We start from the raw sequence: 26,517 nt of genomic DNA, 5'->3' as shown, positions 1-26,517 counted from the left end.
ATGAAGAGTGCCAAAAGGATTCCAGTATGCATATGCATTAGAATGGAGTCTTTTTGAAACTTAAACTTATTCCCTTTTTCCTTCAGGTTTTCCTTCCTGGTTCCTCCTCTCCCCCTCCCAGAGGAATTTTGCCTTCTTAAGATTGAGAAATTTGGTGACTGCTGCCACCATAGCTTCCATACCATACTGATCGCCTACCCTGATTTTAGAATCAACCTAATTTTAGAATCAGCCTGATTTTACTCCTCACCACATCCCTCTATGCAATCTCTTTATTGGTTAAGGGAACAAAACAACTGAAAAATAAAAATGAAGGGCGTGGCAGAGGTAGAGGAGGGCAGGGAATCAAAACAAGAACCGAATACTAAAACAGAACAGCTATTGTTTTAGAAAAAAATGAGGCACTGTACTATCTTTTTTTTTTTTGAAAGTTAACTGACACAAAAAAATAATAAAAAAGAAAGCAATCAGAATGTTGCTGCTGCTTTCACTGATTTGTCTTGCTTTACTGATTTGAATGACAACTACTGGTATATTCTAATAGTATTACAGTTTTATTTCCTGATTAATTTAACAACAGTAGACGCACAATATGTTTTCATTTTCATCCAGCTCAGAGTTAGACAGGACTAGGGAGTGCTCTGCTCACCAATGCCAAAGATAATGACTGAATCCAACCTGCTTCAAGACTGCTGTTGCAGTGGGACAAGCTGCCATAAATCTGCACTAAGAGCAGCTGAACACCCATTTTGTCTGTAACCCATTCTGAGTAGAGAATCACACAGGGACAAATTTTTCCCCATCTTGTCAAGTTATTTTCCTGTCCCTGTCCCATTCCTGCAAGCTGCATCCTCATCTGCACAAGCCTCAAACACTTTAAAATCCTAAGTGTTCGAGGCTTATGCAGTTAAGGCAGAGCTTATAGGAATGGGACAAGGATAGGGACAGTGACAAAACTCACAGGGGCGGAGAAATTGAGTTCCTGCAGGGATGGGGAAAAATTTGTCCCCGTGTCATTCTCTAGTTTTGGGCTCTTTGGAGGTAATGGGATAGAAAACAAATTAAATAAATAAGCAAACAAACATATTTATCCTTATCTCCCATTCTCCACTTGCAGGCTGGGCCTCAGATGGTGATGAATAAGATGACCATTTATTTTTTTCATCAAAAGGGGACATCTATTAATTGTCAGTCCTGCCCCCAATCCCACCCTAACCCTGCCCCAATCCCACCTTAGCCCCGCCCCAATCCCACCCTAGCCCCGCCCCCAATTTCTTCCATTCATTTTTCATGTATACATAATATCTTATTAATTCATAATGGTAACCATAAAATTTTAAAAAACTACAAAGCACACTATACGCATAGAAAATGTTAATTATCATTTATATTTGGGGGGGTTTCAAAGATATCAAGGCAGATGACTTTAAAATATGCAATGTCCCCTCAGTAACTATAAAAAAATAGACAAATATAGTGCAAAATATAGGCAAGCAGATATAAATTCTCTAAACTGACACATTTTGATCACTAAATTGAAAATAAAATCATTTTTCCTACCTTTGCTGTCTGGTGATTTCATGAGTCTCTGGTTGCGTTTCCTTCTGACTGTGCATCCTTTCTTTCATTTCTTTCTGCACTCAGGCCCAACAATTCTCCCTTTCTATTCCCTCTATGTCCTTAGGGTCCTCAGTGCCTCCTTCCCATCTCCTTAGTGCCCTCAGTGCCTGCTTCCTATTTCCTTATGCCCCCAGTGCCTCCTTCCCATGTCCTTAGTGCCCTCAGTGCCTCCTTCCCATGTCTTTAGGGCCCCCAGTGCCTCCTTCCCATGTCCTTAGGGCCCCCCAGTGCCTCCTTCCCATGTCCTTAGGGCCCCCAGTGCCTCATTCCCATGTTTTTAGTGCCCCCAGTACCTCCTTCACATGTCCTTAGTGCCCCCAGTGCCTCCTTCTCATGTCCCCCTCATTGCCTTCCAGACTTTGTTCCATCCCCACCCCCGAAGTCAGCCAGCCTGCCTGCCTCCTTCCCTCTCTGCCGCGCAAAATAAAAAAGCATCCCTCCAGCATGCTCAGATGCTCAAGGCCCAGCAGACGAGGAGGCCGATCTTCGGGGTGCCCAGATGAGGGTAAGAAGTGGCGGGGGGGAGTGCCCAATCGTGTTGGGGGGTGCCGGATTGTGGCGGGGGGGGGGTGCCCAATCGTGTCAGGGGGGTGCCGGATTGTGGCGGGGGGGGGGGGGGTGCCAGATCAAGTCGAGGGGGTGCCGGTTCGCAGGGGGGTTCCGGATCACAGGGGGGGGGCCTTCGAGGGGAGCAATGCCTGTTCTCGGGGGGGGGGGGGAGGGGGAACACATCAAAGCGAGTTTCCATTATTTCCTATGGGGAAACTCGCTTTGATAAACGAGCATGCTCCTGGAATGGATTATGCTCGTAATCCAAGGTACCACTGTGTGTGTATGTGTAAATATATATATATATATATATATATATATATATATATATATATATATACACACACATATATATATATATATATATATATATATGTATATATATATATATATGTGTGTATATATATATATATGTGTGTATATATATATATATGTGTATATAATACATATATATATATATACACACACATACATATGGCTCTGATTCTTTAAAGGGCGCCAAAGTCATGCCTAAAGTTATGCATGCTTTAGGTGTCCAATCTAAGTAGTTAATGAGCCAATTAAGAGTCTTAACAAGCGATAATTGGTACTTTGGCGTCCAAAGGACATAGATGCCACTTTGTAAATGCAGCCACAATTTCATGGATGCCCATGTTTAAAATTCGCGCCTAACTCAATAAGTGTGGGCGTGGTTTGGGTAATGACTCAATTTGTGTGTCCTTTGATTCATTTACATAACACTGAGCAACCTATTATTTATTGAGCTATAGCAGCTTCCAGGTAGGTGTTGCTGACTGCCCTGTGATATGATAGCTTAGAGATCTGCTAAGACACCTGCCTGGAAGCTGCTATAGTTCAATAAGTAAAAGCCCTTTGCTCATCTTCCAGAGGTCATAAGTTCAAATCCCAACTAGCTCCCCCAGCACATATTTTAATTGTGGCATTCTACCTTGCAGGTGCACCTTGATGATCTCACAATGAGGTCAGCATTGTGCAGCTGCAAACCTCCATTTGCAATGAAGTAGAAGCCATGCTAAGGTCTGTATCTTGCATTAAGCATGTCCAAACTGTGCCAAAGTTCTGTCCTTAGAACTCAGGTCTATCTGAAGCCTAAATTATGATCAAAAGTAGACTTCTTTACAATACCTATAAGACCTAGTTTGCTATGCAGCTTGCTAGCTCACTCTGTAGCACACTGGTTAAACCTACAGCCTTCTATCCTAATGTTGTTGGTTCTAATCTCAGTCACTCTGTCTGATGAAAGAGAAATAAATAAAAGCATTAAACAGATCTAACTCCCAGTATGAAAAACAGCATAAAATCGCCATTCTAATAACACCTAAAACCTGATTCTCTAAAGGACGCCTAAAAAGATTAGACGCCTAAACAGTGCTGAACTCCATTGAGCGTGATTCTACAAAGGACTCCTAACTTAAGCACATAAACTGCGCTTAATCTTAGACACATTTTGCAGAATCAGGGCCTGTATATATGTCTCTCTTTCTCTCCCTGACATTAAGGACCTCTCTTCTGTCTTTCTCCTTCCTCTCTTCAAAGCCAACATAGTCCCTTTTCTGTCTCACTTTTCCCTTCCCCATTGAGTTTTGCTCCCTCTCACCCCTTCCATACCACCACCATCCAGTATTATTTTATTTCTACCCTTAGCATCATGATCCCATCTCTCTCCACCACCACCATCTGACATTGCCCCATCTCTCTCTTTCCCCTTTACCCAACTACCTTGCATCACCCGTCTCTCTCCCATCACCATCCTGCATTGCCTGCTTATTTCATCTTCCTCTTCCCAACCCTCCCGCTCATTTACTTACTAGATCACCAGTTGCTTCTCTAGGTCTGTAGAGCTATGGCAGCAATAGGAAACAGAAGGCAGGTAGAGGGATGTTACCCTTTGGTGCCACTACTGGTTCTACACATCCCAGAAACAAGAAATTGAATCAAGCTGAGATGTAATTTCCTGCTTATGGGACTAACAGAGCCAGTAATGGCAAGCACAAGGCAATCTCCCTTTGCCTGCCTTTTATTACTGCTGCAGCGTCATGCAGACCCAAAGAAACACATGATGACCTAGTGAGAGAAGTAGAAAGCAGGCAGAAGGGGGAGAGAAAGGCAAGGCAAGACAAGATGGGACAATACAAGATGATGGTGGGAAAGAGGGGACATGCAGACCTGAGGCAGTTAATCACATGAAAAATTTTGATGCAAGTTAAAATTGTAATGCATTAATTACTGTATGTTATTAACATGATAAATGTGCAGCCCTCATATATGGTGTATGTATATGTACTGTATATATGTATTTCATATATATAAAATATCTTCTAAAATTGGTGAAATACTTACTTTCTTTTACACAGTTTCAGTGTGCCCAGCCAGTAACTTGAGTTAACGGTTGTACATGTAAATGATTTCCATTTTTCTTTCGTAACTCCTTCCAGGTTATGGCCAAGAAAACAATTCCTATCTGTATTTTCCTCATCCCAATTAAACTGGAAGCTTGAAGGGTTTTGCTTCTTTGTGGTCTGCAAGGAGCCAACTAATTTACCAAACTGCTGCTGCAGATTCACCAACATTTCTATGCAGAGAAGAGAATGGAATTCACATCCTGCCAAGTTTTATAAGCTGCTGTCTACTTTCACAGCTGTAATGCCTTACAATCAAAATATGGCCTTTAAGTAGAAAAAGAATTTGCAAGCAAACACAGATGCCAACATGCAAACACAGATGCCAACACAACAAAAACCATGTCCTGTTTTGAAGGGAAGGTAATCAAGATTTGTGGTTTGGGGAAGAGGAGAGGAATGGTGGGGGAGGGGGAAAATGGGGAAAGTGGACTATTGTGGAAAATGAATTTACTCACGTTTCCTTTTATAAACTACCCTTTTGGTTTTTTTTGAATAGAACAGTGGCGTCTCACTTTTCCACTGATACCTAGAAGTGAAAGAAACGCATTATGTAGGATGCAGCATAGTCACATGACCACCAGCCTATATTTGTACAGTGCGGAAAAAGCAACCTTTCAGTACCATGGCTTAAGAAAGAAGAGGGAGCAATTGATGACATTTTAGGTGCAATTCAAACAAGTCAGAGCTTCTGCTGCTAAGGGTCAGAAAGTGTGTGTCCAAAAGGGAAGGTCACAAGGCAATGAAGAAACTAGTGGACAGGACCCCTCAATCCTCACCAGAAGAAGCAGACTAAGTTAGCAGGGAGCCTGGGATTCTACCACTGGAAAATATGAGAGTGGTGGAGGCAAAGGTGCAGGAGCAATAGCAGATAGAGGTAAGGAAGAGAATAGAGGGAATATGGGAATGAGGAAGAGGCGAAAATAATGTGTCATATCCATCCCAACCCCTACCACTCATGCATATGCTCAGCTTATTCTTGTATTAACTGTGAGTGTGTACCCAACTGCTCCCTTGGGCACCATTTCTACTCACACACACCACTACAATCCTCAAAAGCACTGCTTCACACACTCCTATACATTTATGCTCCTATTTACTCATACATTTGCCCATGCATACAAACACCCCACACACATTTTGGAGACCTCTATCCACAAATAGAAATACTTCTCACACAAATATACATGTACACATTTGCCCACTCCTTGTCACTCTACTACAATAGATTTTAGGACACCCCTTTTGAGTTCCTCACATGGAGAAGCCTGAGTCTGCCAGAGGAAGAAGGGGAAATATGTCACTGTGCCACACTAAGGAAGTCATTTTAGAAGCATTTGTAGCATGGAAATAATGGCATTTATATGTGTAGTTTGGTTACACGTGTAACTGATGATTTCAGAAAGGTCCTGTTTAATAGGTGTAGATGGCTTGGATGCAACAATTTCAAGGGGACATGATTTAAGTGGGCCAGAAAAGTTTTCATGTTATTTCCATTTTGCATACCACTAGTTTAATAAATACAATCAGCAGGTAGGAAATAAAGAAGGGATGTTGGAAAGGACCATTTGGTCCACCTACTCTGCCTATCTGTGCATACATACTGAGATGTCAGTGTCTTTTCTTAGGGCTCCTTTTACAAAAGTGCCCTAGCGTTTTTAGTGCATGCTCCCCGAAAAACTACCGCCTGCTCAAGAAGAGGCGGTAGCGGTTAGCGTGTGCTATTCTGCATGTTAAGTCCCTAACGCACCTTTGTAAAAGGAGCCCTTAATGTGTGGTCTCCCTCTCTCTGACACTAAGGCATGATGCTGTCATGTCTATCACACGTTTACTGGAATTCTGCCACTATTTTGGCTCTTACATCTTCTGATTAAAGTGTCTTCATGATGTTCACCACTTTCTCAGTGAAACACTTTTCTCATATTCCTTCTGAATCTCACTTCTTTCAGTTTCCCATCCTTATGAATTTTCAGGGTGTAGAAAAATGCTTCCTTTCAGAAGTTTACTGATACACTTCTCTCTCGGTATTCGCAGGGGTTGGGTGCAGAGCCGGACCATGAAATGTGAAAATTTGTGAATAAGCTTTCAGCCGGCTCTGACCCCCCCCCCCCCCCCCCGCCTCATTCCGGACCTTCTCGCCTCCCTCCCGGCATCCCAGACCCTACCTGGTGGTCTAGTGGACTTTTGGGCCAGGAATGATCTTCCTACTCTCCTGCCCCGTGCAAATCACTCATAGCAAATGGCTGCCGTGAGTTCCCGTAGTCTCATTTGCTATGAATGGAATTAGATTTTTTTTAAAAAGATAAAAAAATCGCGAATAACCGAATCTGCAATACTGAAACCATGGATTCGGAGTGAGAAGTGTACTTGCTAAAAAGAGATTATGTCCTTACCTTGATAATATCTTTTCCAGTTGATAGGTGTGTCATTCTGGACAAGCGGGTTATCTCCCCATGGCTGTGAGCCAAATGCAGAAGGAATCCATTCTGGATTTTTTTCTGTGATCCTTGTACTTCACTGGGAGTTCTACTGCTACCTGCAGTTATAGTTCCCAAGCATACAGAGCTCCATTGAAATTATGTGAAGGACAAAAATGGGAAATTTCCCAAACAAATCAACTGTTCTACTCAAACATAACACTTGAACATTCAATGAACAAGAAACAGCCAACAGAAGCATCTAAGGAGCTCAAAGGGTTTACTGGCATCCAAGATACAAACTTGGAGAAGAATGAGACAGTAGGCAGGCACAGGAAGAACAGGGTGGGGGTCCAGAATGACACACCTGGAAAAGAAATCATCTTCTGGAAAAGATATTATGAAGGTAAAGACATAATCTCTTTTTCCAGTGCAATAGATGTATCATTCTGGACAAGTGGGACGTACAAAAGCAGTCCCAGAAAGTTAGGGTGGGCTGACTGCACTGGCCTGTAACACTGAGGATGCAAAGGCAGAGTCCTCTCTTGCTGCAATGTCCACCATGTAAAATTTTGCAAATGTGTATAGATTAGATCAAGTTGCAGCTCTACAAATCTCTGCTGGAGAGATTGCCCTAGTCTTTGCCCTCGACAAAGCTACACTTCTAAACAAAAACGCCTTAACAGAAACAGGGGACTACATTTCTAAAGATAATGTAGGCTGATGAAATGGCTTTACGGATCCACCTGGAAATCATGGCCTTAGAACAGTGTATCACAAACTTTGTGCCCTGGCAGATTCCAGGTGTGCTGCGAGATGCCAGCAAGGAGGAGAGGTGCCAGCACTGGCTGACAAAATGCGGTCCTGTTTCTTAGAACCGGTAAGTGAACATCCTGATTAACATCCTGATTAACATGAAATGCCAAAAAACCACCTTCGGCAGAAAAGAAGGAACGGTGCATAGGGAGACCCCAGTCTCTGGAATTCTAAAGAAAGGCTCTCTACAAAAAAGAGCCTGAAGCTCCAAGACTCATCTCGGTGAAGACACAGCTACCAGAAAAACTGCCTTAAGTGTCAAGCCCAAGAGGGACGCTTCTTCCAGCAGCTCGAACGGAGCTTTGGTGAGACCTCGCAGAACCACATTATGATCCAAAAAGGGGAACAGAGGTTTGATCGGTGGTCTGATGCAATGAGCACCTTTTAGAAATCTAGTGATGTCTGGATGAGATGCCAGCGTAGGTTTGCAGTCTCGAGCTCTGAAACAAGAGAGCCCTGCTACTTGGATTTGAAGGAAAGCCACAGTGAGGCCCTTGTCAAAGCCAGCTTGAAGAAAAGCCAACACCACCGAAACTGAAGCTGAAAACGGATCCACACATTCCTGGATACATTAATGCTGGAAAGTCGTCCATGCTTTAGTGTAGACAGAGACTGTAGTAAACTTTTTAGACTTGAGAAGGGTGGCAATAACCACCTCTGAATACCCTTTGCGCTCTTGCACTTCACGATTGAGAGCCATGCTGTAAAAGCAAAGTGATCTGGATCCTCTATGCATATTGGACCCTGAGTAAGGATGTCTGGATGCATTTGCAACCAGAGGCCGTGGCCTGAATGAAGAGGCATCAGATCTGCATACTATGGCTGGTGAGGCTAATCCAGAGCCACTAGAATGACCTTTTCCTGATGAATTATAATCTATTGAAGAATTTTGGCCTATCATGGGCCAGCTGAGGAAAGACATGCTACATGATGCCCTGAGGCCAAGGCTGGACTACAGCGTCTAGCCCTTCACTTCCAGGCTCGACTCTTCAACTGAAGAACTGGTCTACTTTCTTATTCTTTGCTGTCACTGTGAGGGGAAATTATGGAAGGCTCCAGCGCTGAACAATGGTTTGAAACGCTGCCATCGATGGTGTATACTCGCCCGGATCCAAGATCTACCTGCTGAGGAAGTATGCTTGTCCATTGCTGTTAGTGCCTGGAGATGACATTCTGCCCAGAGAAAGAGCATGCGGGCTTCCAGATATAGAGATGCACCCTTGGTGCCTCCCAGGCAAATGACATATGCTGCTGTAGCATTGTCGGAGAACACTGACAGCTTGACCTTCCAGAGATTTCTGAAATTTTATCAAATCCAACTGAATGGCACATAGTTCTAGTCTGTTGATCAACCAAATCTTCTGAGAGGGCGTCCAATGCCCATGAATTGGATGACGGTTGCCATGAGCTCCCCAACTGAGGACTGGCTTCTGTCGTTATGACCACCCAGGAAGCAATCCAAAGAGGCATGCCCCTGGAGAGGGACCAAAACTGAAGTTACCACTCCATACTGGCCCAAGCCTCCAGCGTCCAAGGTAGACACTTCTGTAATATGTCTGTCTGTGGAAAGTAGTGTGAGAGTAATGCATGCTGGAGGGAACGCATGTGGGTCCTCGCCCAAGGCACCACACCTATTGTTGCCGCAATGGACACCAGGACTTGTAGATAGGCCCACACCGATGCAGTTGACTTGTCCAAGAGACAAGAAATCTGAGAACACAGCTTCCATCTGCGTACCTCTGGTAGATAGATGTGGCTGACAGCTGTGTCGAACAAGACACCCAGCTACTCCAGGGATAGAGCTGTCGTTAAATTGCTGTGTCAGTAATGTACAATCCAACCCAGATTCTCCAGGACTCAGATCACCTGTGCAGTGACCCTTGGCCGAGGGGGCCCCTGATCAGCCAAACATCCAGGTAGGGATGCACTTGTAGTCCCATCTTGTGCAAGTGAGCTGCTACCAAAACCAACAGTTTGGTGAAGGTGTGAGGAGCTGTCACCAAGCGAAAGGGTAGAGCTGAAAATTGATAATGATTTTCCAGAACATGAAACCTGAGAATCTTCCTGTGGCCTGGGAAAACAGGAATATGCAAGTAGGCCTGTGTAAGATCTAGAGAGACTGGGAACTCTCCCGCTATGACAGATTGAACCATTTCCATGTGTGTGTGTAATCAGAGGTAGTGAGAAAGGGCCAGAATGGGTCTCCACTCATCGAAGCCTTTCTTTGTCACGATAAAGTATATGAAGTATCTCCCCAAGCCAGAGTCAGGTGGCATAGGCTCTATAGCCCGAATGTCAAGCAGCCTTCTCACAATGGCTTGTACTTTGATCACCTGTTCCGAGCGCCCTATGGGCAAGTTCACAAAAAATCCGTCAGAGGCCGGGCAAATTCTAGCTTGTAGCCATAACAAATGATGTGCAGGACCCATTGGTCGGACAAAATCTGGACCCAGGCCTGAAGAAACACCAAGAGCCTGCCCCCTATATGAAGAGTGGCCTCCCTTTGTGCAGGATTATTACAATTTCTTGGAATATGGAGCAGTATGGAACGTGAAGGCTTGGTTACGCCTGGATCTGAAGAACCTCTTCCTGTATCCTTGGGCAAATCTCTGCGACGTGGAACTGGAATATTGTTGAGAGTGCCTGAAGCCACGAAAATTAGAGTACCCTGAACCTCTAGAGGTTCTGGGTCTACTATCAGGCAGTGTCTTGGGGCGACAGTCCACCATGCAGTGCATGAGATCACCAAATAATAACAGCCCCTTAAAAGGGAGTCTAGAAAGAGCAGCTTTAGAGGTCGAATCACCAACCTGATCCAGAGCATTCTACAAGCAGAAATTGAATAAGCTGATGCTTTACCCAGGATATGTAAAATATCAGATAAAGCATCAACTACATAATTCACATCAGATAACAGTAGCTGAGGAGAGGGTTAATCTCCCTCATGCTCCAAAATGCATACTCTGGACAGACAAGCATGTGTAACAAAGGACGCCGTCAAGGCAGCTATGACTCTCAAAGTCATTGCCTCGAAAAGTCTCCTGAGAACATCCACTCAGAAGTCCTGCATATCATTGAGCACCACACCACCTTTACATGGAAGGGAGGCACGCTTAGTAACTGTGCAATTAAGGAATCTACTTTAGGCTTACTAAAAGAAAGTGATGACACTCCTGTGCCATAGGATACAACCTGGACATGGCTGTCGCTAGACCCTGTTGGATAATTCCACAGTTCCAAAATCAAGACAGTAATGTCTGGAGGCCAAGGAAACGCAGAGAACTGAACCTTCACTGTACACCTGAGGGAGGAGGAGGTAGCAGGAGCTGGCTGTGTGTCCGAAATCAGCTAATGCAGAGATTCCAAAAAAGAATCTCTGCATTAGCTGAAAAGATCTTCTTTAATGCTGCCAGCCAGACACGGTGTCTGACTACACCTCTACCCCCGTGAACCGACAGATGTGCTACCAGAAGGGGGAGGTGAAAAATGCAGCCAGCACCCTGCAAGACACTGCTGAGCCTCTTCTGGATGCCATACAGCTTGCGTTAAAACCCCTGCTAAGCAGTAGGTGAGAAGATAAGTAGGACAACCCCGAGCTCCAAAAACTTGTGCAGGCTCGCTAACAGGTACCACCAAGGATTGGCCTGTAAGCTGCAGACCTCAGTCTGCTTCTTCTCTATGCAGGCAGAGCTGACACTAAAGGTGAGAAGCTCCGAGCACATAAAAACTCTAAATAAAAATAAAAAAACACCGAATAAAATAAAAAAAGGAGAGAGAACATAAACACTCCTTCCGACTTGAATGCAGAGAAAAACTGAAGGTGGCAGTACAGCTCCCAATGAAGTAGGAGGATCACAGAAAAAAAATCCAGTTTTATTTATTTATCCAATTTTCTATACCGTTCTCCTGGGCGAGTTCAGAACAGTTTACATGAATTTATTCAGGTACTCAAGCATTTTTCCCTCTCTGTCCCGGTGGGCTCATAATCCATCTAATGTACCTGGGGCAATGGTGGGATTAAGTGACTTGCCCAGGGTCACAAGGAGCAGCGTGGGTTTGAACCCACAACCTCAGGATGCTGAGGCTGTAGTTTTAACCACTGCCACCACACTCTCCCCTAGTGGATTCCTTCTGCATATGGCTCACTGCCATGGGGAAATAAGAACATAAGAATAGCCTTACTGGGTCAGACTGGGTCTCTCCTCTTGCTTTTCCTCCAAAGTATACATATTGAGAACTTTAAGTCTGTCCCCATACGCCTTATGACGAAAACCACACACCATTTTAGTAGCCTTCCTCTGGACTGACTCCCATCTTATTTATATCTTTTTGAAGATGTAGTCTCCAGAATTATACACAATATTCTAAATGAGGTCTCACCAGAGTCTTATACAGGGGCTTCAATACCTCCTTTTTCCTACTGGCCATACCTCTCCCTATACACCCTTGCATCCTTCTAACTCTAGCTTGGGTGTGAGTTTCTGATGAAAGCTGGAGCTGTGATGACGTAGCCAATTAACAGACCCCCCCTTCTCCCCTAGGCCAACCCCCATCTCTAGTGTACTTTCCATGAAACAAGTCCCCCATTTAGTGCCTTAATATCCTAGGCACCTAAACAATTCCACATATAAACAGCCTGTTCCTCTCTTTACAGACTTCCCTAGTTAGCCTGCTATCAGCATAACATTTATAGTCCAGAGAACTGAAATAAGACATTTATCCTGTGTCAGAGAAAATATTGCAGCATACCTGGCCCTTTCTTCCTCTTCTTTTTTCTGTGCCTCATCAAGAACTCTCTTCATAGTTTTATACCATTTCCTGAAATTGAACCGTGGTGTATCTAAATAAAAAAAAGCATAAATTACATGAGTAGCATGGGCACCAACACAAGGGATCCAAGGTTTAACAGTTTATTACTGCCAAGCAGTTAAGGAGCTGATTACTAAAATGTGGTAAAAACAGAGCTTGGATCCAGCAAAGGAGATGTTTTGGATGGGCTAGAGTGGGCTTTGGCAGCAACTTAAGTAGTTGGAACCTAAGGAGAGTACCAAGTAGTCTTCTAAGGTCTATGGCCAAGAAATAACAAAGAAAAAAGACATTTTAAATTAATCATGAAATTGTAATACATGTGATTACAAAATTGTAATCACATGTAATGTTCTCTTCCCCCCTATACTCAACCTCCAACCCCATTATGCTGTTCCTCCCTTACATTAATCTCTTGTAAACCGTGCTGAGCTCCATAATTACGGAGAGGATACGGTATATATACTTAAGGTTTAGTTTAGTTTTAGTCTAGTGATAACAAGGCAGACTGGATGGACCATTCAGGTCTTTATCTGCCATCATTTACTATGTTTTTACTGCAAAAAATCTCAGGTTTGCCATTTCCGTGTTATATGAATAATGCTTTTTATGATCATCCTCATAAGCAGCATTATTCCATCAGGAGAGCATTGGGCTGCAGCCTCCTACTCTCAAGCATTACTTAAAGGGGAGAGCCAAAACCATAGTCAATTGCTCTTCAAGACTCTCCCCTCCCAATGATCCCAATATCTGCACCCACTTCGAAGACCCTAAAGTCAAGATCCCTCACTTGGAAGTCCCTCCCAATTAAAACAGACCCCTCCCCTCCAGGCCAACCTTAAAAATTCCTGGGGTCTAGTGGGGTTGGGCAGAAGTAATCTTTCAGTAGCTCCCTCTCTTGCCAATGCATGCTCCCAATAGTTCTAGTGACCACTAGCAGCAGTCTTGCGGTACTACTGCTGGTGTCAAGTTGCTATAAAAGCCTTTTTTCCCTTATATGGTAGCATGAACCCTACTGATAGTACTGCAAGACTACCACAAGATGATGCCAATTCCATTTTGAACCTAGCATCTGCAAGGGCAGGAGTGACAGGGGAATATTTTTGCCCAACCCCATTAGATCCCGGGGATATTTCAAAGTAGGCCGGGGGGGGGGGAACGGTATGCTATATGGAGAGCCCTTTGCTGATTGAGGAGACTTCTAGTTGGGGAATTTTGATTTGGGAGCATCTTTACTTGGAGGGGGGGAGGGGGGGGCTTTGGCAGCAGTGTAGTTCACTGTGAGTTAACCAAGACCCTTTAAAGAATGTCTGGGACCATGACGCTGTGGTTCTGCAGCCTGAAGCTCCTGGAATGAAAAACAACACTTGCTTTTTGCTGATATTTTTCCTGGAATAACGGGATTATCTCAAGCTGCATTATTAAACGTGCATAATAAGCTGTTTTATATATTTTGCATCTCATTAGTATGCAACCCTATTTTACACCACCTTGGGTGAATCCCTTTATAAAAGTTGTTAATAAATCCCAAAAAATAAATATGGTAACATATTATCAAACACAGTGCGAATAGTTTTAACTTGCATTAGAACTCTTTAACAAGAGTTAAGGTACAAATAATATTGGGCAGATGCTAAATCCTTTGTAGTAGGGTTGCCAAATAGCCAGTTTTCAGCTGGCTTGGCGGGCATTTCAGTGGTCAGGCTGGCTGCTGGCAGCCCCTCAGATGTGGCAGAAGAAAAGCCGTTTCTTTTTTCCCCTGATGCCACCTGCTCTTTTTTCCTCTCCTAGTGCAACATCTCTCCTGCTGCTTCTGTCTCCACTTGCCTCCCCCTGAGTTCATCCAATATCCCTCCCCCTGAGTCCATTCAATGTCCCTTCCCTCTCCCCATGCGCCTCTGGGTCATAAAATGTGCCCACGGCCACAGATTCAAGCAAGCAGCTTCTGCCTGCATTCAGGGCCTTCCTTTGGCTGCATCCCAACTGTGCAGCAACAGAAGTTGCATCATGAAATGTGGGATGCAGCTGATGGAAGGCTCCGAATCCAAGCAGACACCACATGCTTGAATAATTACAGCTGTTATTTGTCAGCGAAGGTATGTTTCAAGACCCTGGAGATGTAGTGGGAGAGGAAGACATGCTAGAAGGACCCTGGTGTGTGTGTGTAATCAGAGGTAGTGAGAGAGATGCTGTCTGGATTGGAAGGCAGAGGGATTTAAGAGTTGCTGAACTCATTGGGGGGAAAGGAGAGATGCTGGATTTCTTCTGAGCAACATTTGTGCTAGTGGAAATGAAGAAAACAGCAGTTTGTGCTTAACAGTCACGTTCTGAGTCAGAGGTAGGTGAAGCTGCTGATGTCAGGTTTCTGTTTGATGCAGTCGAAGATGAATAATGCATTGATGATTGACTCCATCTGGTTTCACAAGCACAAGAGATGTGCCAATCACAGACTCAATCTTATAGTGGCTGTTGACAGCCATGAAGCATAAAAAGATTTGTTAAGGGAATGCTTGACAGGGCCATGAAGAAAGTACAGGCTCTTAGTAATGCAGTTACATGTTGTTGAAGAGGTGGCTGGTCTTACATTTCTCAATCCAACCTGCTCAAGGTGGGTTTCAGATTACATAGCCATCAGTTGACTGGTTACAAATGCAGTGAAAAAATTAATAAAATGAGTGATGCTAAGATGGTGTTCCTGAGAAACATCGTCAGCATCATGAAGCAATTGTCAGTCACCACCGATATTCTGCAAGCTAAAAATGACTGCTATATTGCAGGGGTTCCCAACTCTGTTCTGGAGGACCACCAGGCCAATTGGGCTTTCAGGCTCACCCTAATGAATATGCATGGAGCAGATTTGCATGCTTGTCACTTCCATTATAAGCAAATCTCTGTCATGCATATTCATTAGGGCTATCCTGAAAGTTCAATTGGCCTGGTGGTCCTCCAGGACAGGGTTGGGAACCCCTGCAATATAGCAGTCTGCCCATCCACAGTAACCATTATCTCTTCCTCTCTCTCTCTAAGAGATCCCGCTTGGCTATCCCAGGCTTTCCAGCAGCCAAATCTGGAACAAAGGAAGAGTTTGTGCATTACCTGGAATGTTCAGAAACTTCCACAAACAGTTTTGCTTGCATTTCCAAAAGTGGCCAAAGCTTTTATCAAGTTCAGTGCTGCACTTCCCAAGCAGTACAATGGTTATTTAATTGCTCAGGATAAATTTTAGTGCCAAGACAATGCTCTCTTTATGACGATAACTTTGAGAAACTGATTTCTACTACAGAAAAACTGAAGTGACTGAGAATGCTGCGATTTTAAATATAAAGTAGAGTAATCAAAGTATTCAGCATTAGTTAACTAGCGATTTGCTCAGAATTTATCAACTCTGGTTTTAAACATTAAACAAATTTTTTCCTATGTAAAATGATTGCGCAATTGATTTTAAGGCAAACTAAAATGTCATCGAAATAGTTAACTACTTTTCCAGTAAACTATAACAAGAACAATGACGTTAAAATAAATTTGTAAGTAAACTAACCATAGTTAAACTACTTTTTAAGTAGTTGGTGCCCAGCACTGCAAATAACACACATTCCAGCTGTAATGCAGTTTGATATCTACCCCTTAAATATCTAAGGGGTCCTTTCACTAAGGCGTGCTGTTTTAGTGGGCGCTAAATATTAGCGCATGCTAAATGCTAACGTGTCCATTATATTCTATGGTTAGGACTCTTCAGCTTGGAAAAGAGATGCCTGAGGGGGACATATGATTGAAGTCTACAAAATCCTGAGTGGAGTAGAACGGGTACAAGTGGATCGATTTTTCGCTCCGTCAAAAATTACAAAGACTAGGGGACACTCAATGAAGTTACAGGGAAATACTTTTATAACCAATAGGAGGAAATATTTCTCCACTCAGAGAATAGTTAAGCTCTGGAACGCGTTGCCAGAGGATGTGGTAAGAGCAGATAGTGTAGCTGGTTTTAAGAAAGGTTTGGACAAGTTCCTGTTGGAAAAGTCCATAGTCTGTTATTGAGAAAGACATGGGGGAAGCCACTGCTTGCCCTGGATCAGTAGCATGGAATATTGCAACTCCTTGGCTTTTGGCCAGGTACTAGTGACCTGGATTGGCCACCGTGATGGGCTTGATGGACCATTGGTCTGACCCAGTAAGGCTATTCTTATGTTTTTATTTAGTGCACGCTAAAACAGCTAGCGTGCCTTAGTAAAAGGACCCCTAAGTGTGGTACAGAACACCAGTACTAGTTACAGTAAGCATGTAATAAAGTTAAAACCAAAACCAAATGAAAACATAAATAGCTAGCTCAACTTAGAACTTATCTTCCTTTCTAATTCTAATCCCCGGATTCACTCCATATCCCTTAATTTAGAAACATAGGCCTTGAAGTCTATCATTTGCTACCTATTTCACCCAATTTTTTCTTTTCAAAAAAAGGTAAAGTCCCTTCCTCATCTTCATCTTTACTCTTGCTTACCCACTGTCAAGGATCCTCTGCCCTTTTTTTTTTCACTTGAACTTCAATATTGTCATCTATCATCCATTTTTGTTGTGAACATAGGGCCCCCTGACATTACTCCTGAATCAATTCTAAACCATGACAGATAAAATTCATTATCCACCTCAAAATACTTCCCTTTGCTACATTATTTTATCTGAGTTTTTCATTCTTTTACCAATTTTCCTGCACCACCTGTCATCTTGCTCTGTATGACAAAAGTTAAGTATTTAGTTGCCATTTCAAAAGGGCCACCACTTTCTATTAAGTGTTTGAAAGAAGCAGATCAACATTGATCATGTTTTCCATAAAACTTATTGCTTCCATTTTAGTACTGCACAAAGTAGAAAAAGTTGTTTAACCTCATGCTTCACTACCACTACATATTTGTACGGTATTATGATACTGGAAATATCCTGTGGCTCTTGTGCGTTCTTCAAATCAATCCTGTGGTCTTGTGCGTTACTTTGAAAATTTGCTAATGTGGAATTACAGCCTAGAGCCTCTCTCATACATGTCTCCATTTCCATGTCTCCATTTCCATTTCCATGTCTCCATTACGTTTGATATACAATTGGCACACTTTAGAGCCAAATGGTTTAAATTTAGACATTGATTGGCTAGCAATTTAGATTTTCAGAATGAAACCATCTGATGTTGCGTCTACTTCCGGCTGTAGGGTTCATTACCATTTCCGGCTCGTCAATATAAATGGCGTTTCAGTAGCAAATAGGTTCAGACGGCCCGTCCACTTTGACTGTTCTTGCAACAAGCGAGCCTTCACCAGGTAATAATTGAACTTAAAAAGTTTATAAGAACTTGAATAAAGGGTTCTTTAAGTTTTTAATAATGCCTTATTAGTGTTTAGATCTAGATCTAGATTGTATAGTTGTTATTATTTAATACGTTTAGTTGAGCTGATACACACTGTTTGTTTGATTTTTTCTTAGTGTCCCTCCCTGACGAAGAGACGAAATCCGGGTCGGAGGGACGGGAATTTAATCAGATAAGAAAAAACGATTAGCATTTTATTTAAGCACTTTATACTCATTCTCATTTTTTGTTGGTTTTTTTTCGTTATTTTAATAAGTCACCAATGAGATGTAACAACGTTAATTGCTCCCCAAAATAGATTAGTACCACCAGTTGGTTACAATCACCAGATAGGCTTTTGCATAAGCCTTTAGATATAGGGAGGGCTGGGGACTTGTGAAGGCGATGATGGTCCCCTCGAAAACCTCATTGTAGTGACATCACTATTATATGGGTTTCTTGGTCTGAGCACTTCACAAATAATTTATATAAAAATAATATAATTTGTTTAATCATAAAAGAAAAAGAAAACTTTCTAATTGAACAAGAGCTGTGATTACAAGAATATATAGCAATTAGTGTCACAGATTACTAAGAAATTTATCTCTCTAATTTGTAGTCCATTTCCATGAACCATTTTCCTCTCCTATTGAAAATCCATTTCAAATAACATACCTTCTAAGTTTTGCTCAATGGCACCTTGCTACTGTAAATCAACCTTCAACAAACAGCTTCAGCTTCTCTTACTCTATGTTCCTCCCGTCCTCTACCTATACTCATACTAGATTGAGCCAGTGCTTGATTTACTTTATTGAATACAGAACTTGTAGTTCTGAATTCTTCACTGCAGTCTCTAAGAAAAGCAAGACTACAAGTCCATGCATGCAGTGGGGTAAACCCAGGACTAGAACAACCTGTTGGACAAATCTGGAGCTAGTTGGCAACATTCAAGTGCCCAAAATGATTCTAATTACTCCCTAAGGCATGTGCTTCTCCCAGCTATCAAAATACTGCTCAATCTAAGCTCATCAGTATTCATTTCAATAACAAATCCTTTTCTGTGCCTCAGACAACAAACACCACCTCTAACGTGCTTTGCCAGACACTTGTCATGCTTCTTTTGACCTAGGCTACAGTGCTTTTAAATAACTCCCCAAACTCTGGTCAAGAAGACGCCATGGTCATTTCAGAGAAATTCTCTTACGCAGATTCAAGTACACACCTTATTTATTTCACTTCAGCAGCAAGACCACTAGCAAAGCACAGACAAAAACTTTCAAGTTTGCAAGTTGTCAAGATTAACTAAATGCAATGACTTTTTTCCTAACACCATTTTATCCTTTCTTGCAGGATTTGATTATTTCTGCTTCCTTCTAAATTGCTTGTTTGGTGCTTTGATAAGAGCTCTGATCCAAGGGACTGCTAGAGAACTGATGATATCGCCTGGATGGACGAAAATTAGAACACTCCAGTCCCCTAGAACAGTATTTCTCAACTCGGTCCTGGAGTATCCCCTTGCCAGTCAGGTTTTCAGGATATCCACAATGAATATGCATAAACTTGATCCGCATACACTACCTCCATTTATGCACATTTCTTTCATGCATATTCATTGTGGATATCCTGAAAACCCAACTGGCAAGGGAGTACTCCAGGACTGAGTTGAGAAACACTACCCTAGAAGACTGAGGCCTGCTGTACAGCAAGGACTGAGGCTTGCAATCCTGCATACTAGTCATGAGATCGTCCAGACTCCTAATTAACAATAATCACTCCTTAAAGGGCAGTTTACTGAGGGTCACCTTGGACCACTCCCTGATCCACAATATCCGGCGTGTGGAGGTAGAGTGCCCGCATCTGGAGTACTGCGTTCAATACTAGTCGCCGTACCTTAAGAAGCATATGGCGACACTTGAGAGGGTCCAGAGAAGAGCAACAAAAATGATAAAGGGCATGGAAGACCTTTCATATGCTGAGAGGCTGGAGAAACTGGGGCTCTTTTCCCTAGAAAAATGGAGACTTAGAGGGGACATGATAGAAACTTACAAGATTATAAAGGGTATAGACAAGGTAGAGAGGGGCAGATTCTTGAGATTGGCGGGGGAAACAAAAACAAGAGGGCACTCAAGAAAATTGAAGGGAGACAGATTTAGAACAAATGCGCTTCCGGAGGAGGTGGTAGAGCAGAGTATGATTTTGGGTTTCAAAAAGGGGTTGGACAAGTTTCTGAAGGAAAAGAGGATTGAGGGGTATAGTTAGAGGGGTACTATATAGGATAAAATGTCTTAAGCAAAGGATCACTTACAGGTCACTGGCCTGGGGGATCGCCGCGGGAGCAGACTGCTGGGCGTGATGGACCTATGGTCTGACTCGGCAGAGGCGATGCTTATGTTCTTAAGTCATATAGGGCATCTGCCACATAGTCCACTCCAGAAATCAAAAATGGAAGATCTGTAAGCACAATGGTGTCAGGATCATGATGCAGCTTGGAGTGATAGATTCTAGTGACAAACGATGCTTCTGTGGCTGCTCTCAAACCCAAGGCTGCGGAATCAAAAAGTTGTTTCAGCTCAAAATCGATCCTGTGGTCTTGTGCGTTCTTCAATACCACTCCACATTTACTGGGACCTGCGCACCAGGGAGTCTACCTTTGCAGAAACAAAAACTCTGAATAAAGGTTTCTGCCATTGGATATAGCTTGGACATGGCCATGGCCACTCTCAGAGGACCACTGGTACCTGTCAGAGATCCATGAGCATCTTTGCAATATCCGGATGATCAGGAGAAGAAGACGACTCAAAGAGCACTGGGCTGTCTAGGACTGAGCTTTGGTGCTGGAGAAGGATTTTAAGCATGTTGTGGACCACCAGAGGAACTAACAAATGGATTCTGGAAGAGATCCAACCGGCTATGTCACTCAAAGCAAATGATGAAATTACGACTGTCTTATTTTGGTCACAACATCAGAAAAGAGAGATCACTGGAGAAAGACATCATGTTTGGGAAGATCGAAGGAACCAGGCGAAGAGGGAAACCTGCAATCAGATGGCTGGACACGTTGAAAACAACTATGGGGATGACGCTGGAGGACCTTTCTGAACTAATACAAAACTGATTTCTTTTTAGATCCGCAATTTAGCAAGTCGCTAGGACTCGAGCACAAGTTGATGGCACCTAACAACAACAGAGGGAGAAACAAGTGCTTACCATTCTGGCATTCAAAATCACCCCCTTAGTAAGAGGTTTGAATTTTGAAGAATGGTTCTCTAGTTAGTTTCTCATGGACATGCAGGTTTACAAAATCCTTCGCTTACATGTGTGGATAGCAAAAAATGCAGCCTGTGAATCTAAATGGCACTCTCCATATGAAGAGTAATTCAACTCTCTTATTTTTTTTACATAATTCTTTATAAAATGGGCATACATGGTGCCAAATATACATGTTTTTTTGTAGCACTTGCCAGAGCTTTTATGCATTTTTATAAAATACTGACAATATGAATGTGAATTAACTGGGATGCAAAAATCAACACACACATATTCATATACCAGAAAAAAAAATGTGTATCATACAAAAGTAATCTCTTTCTATGTTTTGATGTACAGCGCTGCATATGTCTAGCCATGATATAGAAATGATATGTAGTAGTAGTGGAATGGCCTCAAAGACTTTCTGGGATAACTTGAGCTTGAGAATATAGGCAGGCTCAATAAAACTCCTAATCCAGGGTAATTTAAGACTTTGATACCACATATCCCTTGTGCAGGCTGTGAAACAACACACACATGATCAGTGGCGTACCTAGGGTATGTGGCACCCGGGGCCCATCATTTTTTGACACCCCCCCCCCCCCTCATGTAAAATTTTTTTTTTTTTTTTTTTTTTTGCAATAACCATGAAATGGAATAAATGGTCAGAATAGAAACAGGCAGTGAAAATTTTCTTTTTTTTTTTTTTTTTTTTTCCAAAGTATTTTTATTGAGAATGGCAAAAGGTCCAGACAAGCAACCATGGTCTGTACAGAAACTTATACATTATCAAAAAGAACACAGAATGAGAGTAACAGCAACAACAAGCATGAACAAGCCTCTCCCAAGAGAAAATTGCCAATGAGAGGCATAGCAATACACAACAAAAGGCCAAAACTTGGGGCAAGCAAACAAATCCCACCCCAGAACCCACAAGAATAATAAGCCGGACTAGACCCTCAGCCATATTTTATAATGAAAAAAACCCCCACAAGCAACAACACCCAGACCGCTCACCAGACACACCAATCCGCACAACAAGCACCCAAGAAACACCCAGCCACCACCCAGACAAAACTACCAGACACACCTACCCCACCAAGCCCAGACCCAACCCCCCCTCCCCAGAGAGTGCAAGCGCAAAGTGGACCGTGAAAAGGGCAGCTGCAGAAGTGGAAAGCCCCAGATAAGTAGGTTAGCTAAAGAAAGCCCACAGATAGAAGAAATCAGGATAACAGAAGTTCCAACAAATGCTCCCACAAAAAATTTTCTTTTATTGAACCTCATTTATGTAACCATTATTCCAAACATAACATAACATAAATTATGTCTGAATTGTCATGACATCAGAAGTACATATGGAGTAGTTGCAGGTGATGCTTGGGACAGTTCTGATTATGTTAGTTTGGTTTTATGTGTTTTTTTAATAGAAGGGTTTTTATTTCTTTTTTTAAGGTTTTGTAGTTTGTGGTCGAGGTCAATAGGTTGTAGAGTTGGGGGTCAAGTGTTGCAGCTCGAATGGCTAGGAGGTTGTCGAACAGTTTTTTTCTTTTGACGTTTTTGGTTGGAGGGTGTGTGAATGGTGCGTGAGTTCTCCTATGTCTGTTTGAAGTGGATTGAATTATTTAGCTGAAGAAATTAGTTACCCCCCCCCATTCCACACACATTAATTCTCTTCCATTTTTGTTCCCATTATAAAAAAAACACTGATAAGTTCCCAGGAAAAAAATACATTAAAATAAGAAGTGAAAACAAAGGCCCCTACAGATGAGAACATAACATAAGAATAGCCTAACTGGGTCACACCAATGGTCCATCATGCCCAGTAGCCCATTCTCATGGTAGCCAATAGTGCTGCCCGATTCAGAGAAAAATATTTCATTCGATCCGATTCACCCTGTTGAATCGATTTTTCGATTAGATTCACTGTTAATGACACCGCTTTTTAAGTTTAAACAAAGTATAACAATAAATTTCACAACAACAATAAATTTCACAAAGTACTTAAAAAAAAAAAATCACATTTTTCCATTAAAGCAGTTCTGGAGACATTTGCTTGAACAGTCTTTTTTCCCAGTCCATAAGCAAGCAATATGAAAAAGATTTCCTTAATTATCTACTCAAACATTTTTGCTATTTACTTTTATTGTACCTATACTATTATTCAGTAGAAAAAATGGACTTAACTGTGCAGGAAATGAATCTCCTCATACACCCACCATATAGTGCAAAAATGTGCAAAGGTCTGTTTTTTTCTTTCGATCACTACATAGCCTAATGCCACACAAGCAGCGCTGTTACAAACATATTCTGAAGGTCAATGCTAAGGTTGACAAAGTTTCCTTCCTTGGACCAGAAGGAGATACTGACAAACCACTGGAAGAGATTCTAAAACAACTACCCAGAAATAACACCCAAAGACCCACTCAGTGTGTGAACCAGTTGAGTGGAGTGGACTAACTGGGGGTGGAAATGGGCCCAGAGTTTGCTCAGCAGAATTTCCCAGACTACCTCTTCCTCTCAACACACTGACATGCTACCACCACCACCAACACTAGGAACACCTCACCGAGTATGCCAGCAATGCTTATAAACTTTATAAAACACATTATTATATTTTCTTATAAAGCATATATTTTAACTGAACTCAGCCTTGCCATTCACAAAAATAGAAAAGTTCCCATTTCAAGCTGTCTCATGTACACTTTTCAAATCTAACATATTGTAATCACAAAACAGAAAATAAAATTATTTTTTCTACCTTTTGTTCTCTGATCAATATTCAAATCTTGTTGGTCCCAGGCTCTTGTTGTCTTGCTTGCCAGGGTCTCCTTTCTCCGTGCTAACCATCCGTCTGCCATCTCTGTTCTCCCCTTCCGTTTCCCTTCCCTCTCCCGGAGATCTGGCATCTTTCCTTTTTTTTGTCTCCATCCACAGATTCACCTTTTCTCAACTCCCCACCACCCCAGGATCCACCATCTCTCCCTTTCTGTTCCCAACTATCCTCCTATCCAGTATCTCTATCCCCCCTCCACACCATCCCCTGTTTCCAAGTTCTCTCCCTTTCTGTTCCTTCCCTCCCTAAATCCCATTATGCACCATCTCTCTCCCACTCCTCTGTTTTTAGACCCATTATTTCTAACCCCCAAAGTCTGGCATATGCATGTATCTTTGAACCCCCCCTTCCCTCTCTCCCTCTGTGTACTTTTACACCAGGACCCCCCTCCCCCGAAGGTCTGTCCCCCCTCCGAAGGGCTACACCCCACCCCTGAAGACCTGCACCCCCCGAAGGACTTTACCTCCCACCCGAAGGTCTGTCCCCCTCTGAAGGCCTAAACCCCACCCCTGAAGGACTGCACCCCCCCCCCGAAGGCCTGCACTCCCTTGAAGGTCTGCACCCCCCCGAAGGCCTGTCCCCCCCTTGAAGGCCTGTCCCACCCCCTTGTAGGCCTGTCCCCCCTTTAAGGCCTGCCTGCCTGCCTTTCCCCCCCTTGAAGGCCTGTCTCCCCCTTGAAGGCCTGCACCCCCCTTGAAGGCCTGCACCCCCCCTTGAAGGCCTGCACCCCCCCTTGAAGGCCTGTCCCCCCCCTTGTAGGCCTGTCCCCCCCCTTGTAGGCCTGTCCCCCCCCCTTGTAGGCCTGTCCCCCCCTTGAAGGCCTGCCTGCCTTTCCCCCCTTGAAGGCCTGCACCCCCCTTGAAGGCCTGCACCCCCCCTTGAAGGCCTGCACCCCCCCTTGAAGGCCTGCACCCCCCCTTGAAGGCCTGTCCCCCCCCCTTGTAGGCCTGTCCCCCCCCTTGTAGGCCTGTCCCCCCCCCCTTGTAGGCCTGTCCCCCCCTTGAAGGCCTGCCTGCCCTTCCCCCCTTGAAGGCCTGCCCCCCCCTTGAAGGCCTGCACCCCCCCTTGAAGGCCTGCACCCCCCCTTGAAGGCCTGCACCCCCCCTTGTAGGCCTGGCCCCCCCCCTTGTAGGCCTGTCCCCCCCCCTTGTAGGCCTGTCCCCCCCCTTGAAGGCCTGCCTGCCTTTCCCCCCTTGAAGGCCTGCACCCCCCTTGAAGGCCTGCACCCCCCCTTGAAGGCCTGCACCCCCCCTTGAAGGCCTGTCCCCCCCCTTGTAGGCCTGTCCCCCCCCCTTGTAGGCCTGTCCCACCCTTGAAGGCCTGCCTGCCTTTCCCCCCTTGAAGGCCTGCACCCCCTTGAAGGTCTGCACCCCCCCAAAGGCCTACACCCCCCCCCCCGAAGGTCTGCACCCCCCTGAAGGCCTGCCTGCCCCCCTTGAAGGCCTGCACCCCTTGAATGTCTGCACCCCCCCCCCGAAGGCCTGTCCCCCCTTGAAGGCCTGCCTGCCTGCCTGCCTGTCACCCCCTCCCCCTTGAAAGCCTGCTTGCCTGCCCGCCCGCCCCACCCTGAAGGCCTGATGCCCCGACCCACCCCGAAGGACCGCTCGCCCCCCTGGCCTCCCCGCACCACCTATGAACAGCCGCAGCAGGATCGCGAAGTCAGCGTCGGGTACCAGCCCTAAGGGGGTGTTCCCGGCCTTGCCGTTCAGTCCCCCGCCCCCCCCGAAGGACCGCTCGCCCCCCTGGCCTCCCCGCACCACCTATGAACAGCCGCAGCAGGATCGCGAAGTCAGCGTCAGCGATCCCTGCTGCTTCCTGCGCCACGGTCCCGCCCCTCCTCTGACGTCAGAGGAGGGGCGGGATCGCGTCGTAGGAAGCAGCGCAGGGATGCTGACGCTGACTTCGCGATCCTGCTGCGGCTGTTCATAGGTGGTGCGGGGAGGCCAGGGGGGCGAGCGGTCCTTCGGGGGTGGCGGGGGACTGAACGGCAAGGCCGGGAACACCCCCTTAGGGCTGGTACCCGGGGCGGCCCGCCCCCCCCGCCCCCCCCTAGGTACGCCACTGCACATGATCCAGTTTTCTAATACTATCGGTAACCTCCAAGAACTCCATGTGCATCCTAAGCACTAAGGCCCAATTTGCTGCCACTCTGAATGCCAGAAGAAAAATAGCACGACCCTACCTTTGGTAAGAAAAATGTACCATACCAATAGAAATAATTCTCCAAGACAGACAAAAAAATAAAAGGGATCTCTGCAAGAAAAAGCCTTTAGCTCCAAGATGCACCTAATGGAACAGATAGCTGCCAAGAAAACTGTATTCTAGGAGGGATCTCTAGCAGACGTCTGTTCCAAGCGCTGAAAGAATGGCCTGGAGAGCGCTTTCAATTTTGAATTGAGATCCCACTATGGAATCATGGAGTGCATAGGAAGCCAAATGTACTTAACTCTTCTGAGGAAGTGAACAATATAAGCA

At 44.2% G+C, this 26,517-nt stretch overlaps 1 protein-coding gene across 1 annotated transcript in view; it reads right to left on the bottom strand.

The window, feature by feature from the left end:
• Positions 1–26,517, bottom strand: part of TAF1B (TATA-box binding protein associated factor, RNA polymerase I subunit B) — a 193,458-nt gene that overhangs the window by 16,156 nt on the left and 150,785 nt on the right. The window contains exons 12-14 of the mRNA XM_033937405.1: positions 12,572–12,662; positions 5,048–5,118; positions 4,531–4,762 (exon numbers count right to left, since the gene is read on the bottom strand). Of these exons, the coding sequence (XP_033793296.1) occupies positions 4,531–4,762; positions 5,048–5,118; positions 12,572–12,662 (394 nt within the window). The remainder of the gene's footprint in view (positions 1–4,530; positions 4,763–5,047; positions 5,119–12,571; positions 12,663–26,517) is intronic.

Source organism: Geotrypetes seraphini, chromosome 3 (genome assembly GCF_902459505.1).
Source record: "Geotrypetes seraphini chromosome 3, aGeoSer1.1, whole genome shotgun sequence".
Lineage (NCBI taxonomy): Eukaryota > Metazoa > Chordata > Amphibia > Gymnophiona > Dermophiidae > Geotrypetes > Geotrypetes seraphini.
The sequence above is the reverse complement of the archived record's forward strand: the minus strand, read 5'-3'. Positions and strand labels throughout refer to the sequence as shown.